Source organism: Drosophila hydei, unplaced genomic scaffold (genome assembly GCF_003285905.1).
Source record: "Drosophila hydei strain 15085-1641.00,03,60 unplaced genomic scaffold, DhydRS2 tig00000290-arrow-arrow-pilon, whole genome shotgun sequence".
NCBI lineage: Eukaryota > Metazoa > Arthropoda > Insecta > Diptera > Drosophilidae > Drosophila > Drosophila hydei.
This window is the reverse complement of record NW_022045704.1, coordinates 250001-257563: the sequence shown is the minus strand read 5'-3', so window position 1 is coordinate 257563 and position 7563 is coordinate 250001. Positions and strand designations below refer to the sequence as shown.

General features: G+C 37.8%; 1 protein-coding gene across 1 annotated transcript; it reads left to right on the top strand.

The window, feature by feature from the left end:
- Positions 1-5052: 5052 nt before the first annotated feature.
- On the top strand, positions 5053-7175 carry LOC111603277 (odorant receptor 42b-like). Its single transcript, XM_023320789.2, has 3 exons — positions 5053-5822; positions 6679-7036; positions 7104-7175. Exons 1-3 carry the CDS (start codon positions 5053-5055, stop codon positions 7173-7175), a joined length of 1200 nt encoding a protein of 399 aa, XP_023176557.1.
- The last annotated feature ends 388 nt before the right edge of the window (positions 7176-7563 follow it).

Genomic DNA, 7563 nt, shown 5'->3' with positions numbered 1-7563 from the left:
TTATTTTTATTTATTTTTATTTTATTTTTCATTTTTTTAAGCACTATTAAACTATTGTTTTTTTTTATTAAGTATTTTGAAAAGCTCATTAGTTCGCAATATTTTCTCAATGTATATTTTTTTATCTAAAACAATTCTTTTTATTAGCTACATTTCCTTGCATTTTTTTATAAATTTTCCATTTCCTTATATATTTTTTTTATTATTTCTTTTTAATTTTTTCAAACACTTTTTTTAAACACTTTTAAACTATTGTTTTTTATTAAGTATTTTAAAAAGCAGTTTCATAAAGCTCATTAGTTCGCAATTTTTTCTCAGTGTATATTTTTTAATCTAAAAACATAATTCCTTTTATTAGCTACATTTCCTTGCAGCTTTTTCACTTTCAAAATATTTCTAAAATATTTTAAAATTTCAGCTCATCGCCCCAAGCTTTTTTATACAAATTTTATATGCCTACATTTATATAGGACTGCATCAAAAGACTATGCTCTTCATATAAGTACCTCAAGCATATATATTTCCCTAGTCAATGTCTATATCTATAAACTACCCTTTGCGCTTAGCCCACATCTGGCTATATATAATATAGCTTATAGATAGACATCGCACTAACAACTCCCTAATTCACAGCCAAATCAAGTTATGGCAAACAAAGCGGCAACTCTAACCACAGTGATGACTCACTAAGGCGACCGCAATAGCAATAAAAAAAAACTGAAAGCAAAATCTGTTATGGAGCTGCGCAGTAGCTGCAAACAGGACGAAACAGCTTGGCCATAATTTCGATTTCGCTTTTTTGTTGTGTATGGAAAATAAAACGCAAATTGGCAAAAGCTGCTGAAAATGCGGGAAAAACGAAAGAAAAGCAAACACACAAACAGACTCAGATAGGCATGAAAAGCTGAGCAGGAAACGGGCAAGGGGCGGGTCAGTTAAACCGCATAGGGCCATTAACAACATGAAACACCTTGTCCCAAACGCGCACACACACAGACGCGACCTCGGCCAAGCCAGAGTCAAAGTCTTGGCCAAACTCCGCGACGAAGCCAAACAAATGTGCAGAAAAGCAGGCGAAAAGGTTGAGGAAGCGTGAAGCGAGCGTGGCTGGGGGCGAGGGGGCGAGGGGGCGTGGGGAGTGTGCACAGCAAAAAGAACTGCCTAAGAAAAACGACAGCAAAGCATATATACACACTCATGCATGCCTGGCAAGTAACTCAAGTATCTTTGCGTCTGTATCTGTATCTGTGTATTTGTATCTATGCCTCTGTGTGGCTGTGGCTGTGGCTGTGGCAGAGTGACATTAAAACTCCGCATAGGATGGAGTCGAAGTTTCCCTTTTACTTGCAGCTTATGTGGCACTGACGTAATGCGGCAAAGCTGCTGCGCCAAACTCCAGCCACACCCACTGCGCCCCCCGGCCCGGCCTGGCCCATCAACACCCAAACCCTGCCGCCTGCTGCTGTGTACAACAATTTCTTCTTTTTTTTATGTTATTTTCAAGGTTTCAAGGCCCAGTAGCATAGAAAATTCACGATCAAGAACGTGGAAAGTTGCATGTGGCAAGTTTGGGCCGCGGGGCTGGGTATTTGTCGAGAGAGCGACACGCGTATTGCGTACTGACGGCGCAGGCAGGCGGGCGGCATGGCCGAGGCGGAGTTGCTGACTTTGGTGGTTGCTGCAACTGCGTCTGCGCAGCGAGAGCGACCGCCAGCCCCGAACTGGCAGTAGGAGTTGCCGCAGCGGCAGGCGGGAGGGGCCGCAGCCCTTTTGTTGCCGCGTTGAATGCTTTATGCGCACATTTGATCTTGGAGTTTGAGTTAGGCTCGAGCTGCGACTCCGTCGCTGGAGCGAGTTTACTGCGATTGAGGTTTATTTATGGCCCGCGGCTTTTGGCTAACATTTTGCCACCACGACGCGTTCTTTTTGCCCGGCTGGCAACTGCTCTATCGAGCCATTTTTTTGGGGCAGGCGAATAGCGTTGGCATAGATAATGGCCAAGCGGAAAACCATGTTCAAATAACTCGCGCAGTTTCAAATTTCCTGATATACATAAATATATATATGATTGTATATATGTCTGCAAATTGAAAGCATAGAATGGGATATGATATAAAAACATTTCAGTTGGGGTTTACATGGAAACGAATTGGGCATTCTTTTATGCGGCCAACGCTTGGGATACTGTGGATTGTACCTGATATAATATGGTATGATATGATATGATATAATATGGTATGATATATATATATGATAATAGTATATGATATATGATATGTTATAAAATATATATGATATAATACAGCATGCATCTATTTCTTTAAATTTTTCTCTTCGTTTTTTTTATGTTAAAATAGATCATTTTTCACACTTTTCTCATATAATATTTGTATATATAACAAGATAAATCCAATCACATCAGCTTCTGTCTAATGTACATCATTTATTATAATACTAGAAATAAAAATATAAAAATTCAAATTTAAAAAAAAAATGAATTAAACAATTTATTTAAAAAAAAAAAAATGGAAAAAAACAGAAACATTACACCAACAAAAACATTTTAACAATTAACAACAGTAAAAAGACTTTATTTTTTTATTATTGGAAATTAAACTATTATTTATTAACAATTGTCTATGACTGAAAAACTATTTTTTTTAAATTAAAAAATTATTATTTTCTTAAAAATAGAATCGACAAATCTTTCATCACTTAATCAACATTACATACAATTATACCTATAAAAGTTTTCATTATTAATTCCTATATGACACTTATAAAATTGTATAACTGATGTATACGCATGGAATCTACATGAGTATAACAGTTACATAAAAAAAATATTTCAGCTTATTCACACTCTTCAACTTTTATTTTGCGCGTTCTACGTATGAAAAAATCGCCGAACAAAGCGAAGAAGAGAACAAGTGATAAAATTGATTAAATTTCGATTCGTACATAGAAAACATTGTGATAAAGCCCGAAGCAGAGAACACGTTTTTGGCATTACATAAGCAGGCAGGCTGGCAGGCTGGTTGACATACGGGCAGCGTGGCAGGCGGGCGGACAGAGACAGGATTATGGGTCGAAAACAGGAAAGCAGACAAAACAAAAACCGGAAGAACAGGAAAAAGTGGGCGAAATGTCAAAAACTGGACAGCACAGCGAAGAGCAAAAAAAGAAACAGCAGAAGCTAAAGAAGAAGAGACCAACAGCAGCAGCAGGCGGCAGAGGCAGAGGCAGCGACAGTGGCAGCGGCCTGTTCTATGCTTTTGCTGCCCACTCGAAAAAAAATAACCAGCATTATACAGCGCGCACCTCATCCTGCGCCTTCATTGTCGCAACCATCAGCCATCAGCAGCCAGCAGTTCGTGCAGTCCTTGGTATTGCGAAAAAGAGCCATAGAAATGGCGATAAAACAGAAAATGTGCAAAACCAACACGAATGCAAAAAGCAATAGAGAGTGCAAGTAGGCAAGTGAGTTTGTATATGTGTGCGTGTGTGCGCGAATGAGCATGCTGTTGGTAGTGAGAGTATATATACCCATATACATACATATGCTTGCATATATACGGAGTGTTAAGCGAACGCAACACGAAGTTGCTTTCAAGGTCTGGAGCGCAGGCCAGACAGCAGGTTCTGGAAGGCAGCGACGCCAACGCAGCGTCAGCCGTCGCATTCCATTCCCGCTGCAATTGCACGAAGTTGCCCTTGGACTTGCACTTGAAAACCGACTGACAGCAGCGACGGAGCTGCTGCCAACGTCGACGTCAGCATTATGTTGGAGTTGTGTTGCATGCTCGGCACGGCCGGGACCTAACATTTGCAATGCGCGCGCATGCCTCAAACCCAACTGCAACTGCGACAATCGCAACGCAGTTGCTGCCGCTGTCGCTGTCGCAGTCGCAGTCGAAGTCAATGTAGCCGCCATCAAACCAAGCGCTCCGTTCGTTTTGCAGCAAATTTCGTTTTCATGCAGCAAATTTCAATTTTATGTTATAAAATCTCACTCACACAAATGCAGCCATATGATTATGCACGTATGTGTGTGCGTGCATGCATAATGCACATGTTTTTATGTACTTATGTGCATGCGAATGTGTGTGTATATGCATTTTTGGCTTTTGCCACACTTCCTTTACGCCGTTTGCCAATTTTTGTTGTTGTTGTTGTGCTCGTTCGTCTGTCTTTACCACTGCCGCCAAAATAATGTTGAAGGTCAGCGTGTTAGTGTAAATTCAGTTTTTAAATATGTACTCATATACATATGTAAGTATTTACATGTTTGTGTGTGTAACAGCCACCCACACGCATTTGCTTTGAGTTGGTCTCACTGCAAGCGCTAAAAATCATCTGTGTTGATTTATATGACACTTTGGCTCTGCGCGTATAACAGTTATAATCGCTTTATTTTCTGCTATGATAAGGCAAATGCCTACAAATTTTTTATGCTTTATAATTGTTATATTGTCTTTGGTTTTATTTCTGTTACAATACATGCAAACACATACGCACGCATGCACACACATACATACATATGTATAGACATTTGTATGTATATTTGACTCGCTTGCAGGTACAGTTTGTGAAATTTGGTTCTGGAACTAAATTTGGAACCAGTTCGACTCAAACTAGCTTTCTGAGCTTTAAATGAAGTTATCGTTAATCGTTTTGTACGGTTTGTTCCCACCGACACATGTTAACAAGTTCATTTCTCTCAGTGTACAAATATCTCATCTAATTCAAATTCAAAGGCAGAAAATCAATAAAACAAATTATAATTAATATGAACTTCTGAGAAAATATAATATATCCAAATAATTAGCTTAACTTTTAATTGTCAAATCATTAATAAGAAATGAGGTTGTACCGTTTATAGAATAACTAATGAAGAAAAGTTTTCTCAGGTTTTCTATACGCTGAAAACATAATTTTCTCTAGCAAAGGGTTCGTCAATGAAAAATTGTATAAATAAAGATATATCACGAGCCTTGATTCAGTTGGGAATAGAATTGCGAATATTGTGAATAGAGAAATTTCAGTCCAACAATGATTTTCGAATACATAAGAGAACCAGATGGAGAAAATCTGCTTAGAGCTCGAGACGCCTTCAAATATGCCGAGGACATTATGATCTACATGGGCTGGGGCTCGACAGCTGGGCGTGGCTACATAAATCGGCGTCTATATAGATTGTACACGGGTCTGGTCGTTGCCTTCACTCTATACGTTCCAGTTCTATTCGTACAGTCGCTGATGTGGACCATAGACATCTCACATGCCGACACGCTGTTCACAACGCTCGAGGTGTTCTTCAATGCCCCCGCCTATACGATCAAGTCGGCCATAATGCTCCACAATAGATGGCGCGTCGATAAGGCCAAGGATCTATTGGACGTGATGAGCGAACGTTGCGTTACGTACGAAGATCGGGTGAAGGTTCATCAATTGGCCGCCAGCTGCAATTACATAACATGCATATATCGTGTTATATACACTATACCCACCTCGCTGAATCTATTCTACAGCGTCTCCCAGGGATTCCCGCCGCTGAATTTGTATAATCCATTTGTGGACTGGCATGAGAACACTCTCAGCTTGTGGATCGCAGCGCTTTGCGAATATTTCTTACAGATATTCGCGATCCATGCCTTCATGGTGATGGATGCTACGCCTCTGATATTCGGCCTGACAGTGCGATCCTATACCAAATGGTTAATTGAACGAGTCGAAAGATTGCGAAACGATCCCAAAATGAATGAGGATCAGAACTATCAAGAGCTAGTGCTATGCATCAAAGATCATCAGCTCATTGTGGAGTAAGTTACAATAGAATAGAACACTATCTATAACGTATTTACGAGGGCAGTTTCTGAAATTGCAAGTGATCTTACCCGTTCACGAAGTAAATGCAGTCTATATAGTATATAGAGTATATCTTTTATATTCCATATTGCATATTCCATCTTCCATCTCCCATCTTCCATATTCCATATTCCACATTCCATATTCCATATTCCATATTCCATATTCCATATTCCATATTCCATATTCCATACTACATATTCCATGTTTCATATTTCATATTCCATATTCCATATTCCATGTTTCATATTCCATATTTCATATTTCATATTTCATATTTCATATTTCATATTTCATATTTCATATTTCATATTTCATATTTCATATTTCATATTTCATATTTCATATTTCATATTTCATATTTCATATTTCATATTTCATATTTCATATTTCATATTTCATATTTCATATTTCATATTTCATATTTCATATTTCATATTTCATATTTCATATTTCATATTCCATATTCCATATTCCATATTTCATATTCCATATTTCATATTCCATATTTCATATTTCATATTCCATATTCCATATTCCATATTCCATATTCCATATTCTATATTCTATATTCCATATTCCATATTCCATATTCCATATTCCATATTTCATATTCCATATTCCATATTCTATATTCCATATTCCATATTCCATATTCCATATTCCATATTCCATATTCCATATTCCATATTCCATATTCCATATTCCATATTCCATATTCCATCTTCCGTATTCCATCTCCCATCTTCCATCTCCCATCTTCCATCTTCCATCTTCCACATTCCTCTCTCCAATCTTTCATTCTTCCAGATACTGCGAGAACATGCGTCCTCTCATCTCTCGTGCCTTGTTTGTTCAGTATGCCACAGCATCCTTGGTGATGGCTTCTTCGTTGGTTCATTTGGTGACTTTTGCTGATCTGGTATCGGGCATTACAACCACTATCTATATGGTGTCCAGTTTGTTTCAAACTTTCCCATTTTCGTACATCTGCGAACAGATAGTTGAGGACTGTGAACACCTATCGATGACCATATTTCATTCAAATTGGATTGGCGCGACTGGCGCCTACACATCGGCTCTTAAATACTTCATTCATAGAGTACAGCAGCCGATCCAATTTCTAGGTGGCGGCGTATTTCCCATTTGCCTGAACGTAAATATTCAAGTGAGTTTAGCTATTCGATATATATCTTAGAGTATTATTCTGAATTGATCCTTTTTCTCTCTTAAAGGTGGCAAAATTTGCATTTTCTTTGACAACCTTTGTGCAACAGATGAGCGTATTCGAAAACTTTGATCGATAAATTATCGAATGAGTCGAGCTTTAAAAATCGGAAATAAATATATATCTTTGAATTATTATCTATATTTAAATGCACAAAAATATAGATTGGTTTTAGTTTATAAAAATATTTAATGCACTTTGTTTGATCAATAAATAACTAAACTGGAAAACAGGAAGATTCAATTTTGGATATTATAATATATATATATATATACGTTCTACGTAATAGGGGAGTTACCTGATAGACTGACTAACAAACTGATAGACTGATGCTGTTTACCAACTGATTTATTGATTGATTGGGTACAGGTGACTACCTAACTAGAGGTATGATTGACAAAGTAAGGATTGCCTTACTAACTAATTGATTGATGCATGTCATACAGATCAAAAAATAGACTCTAGCA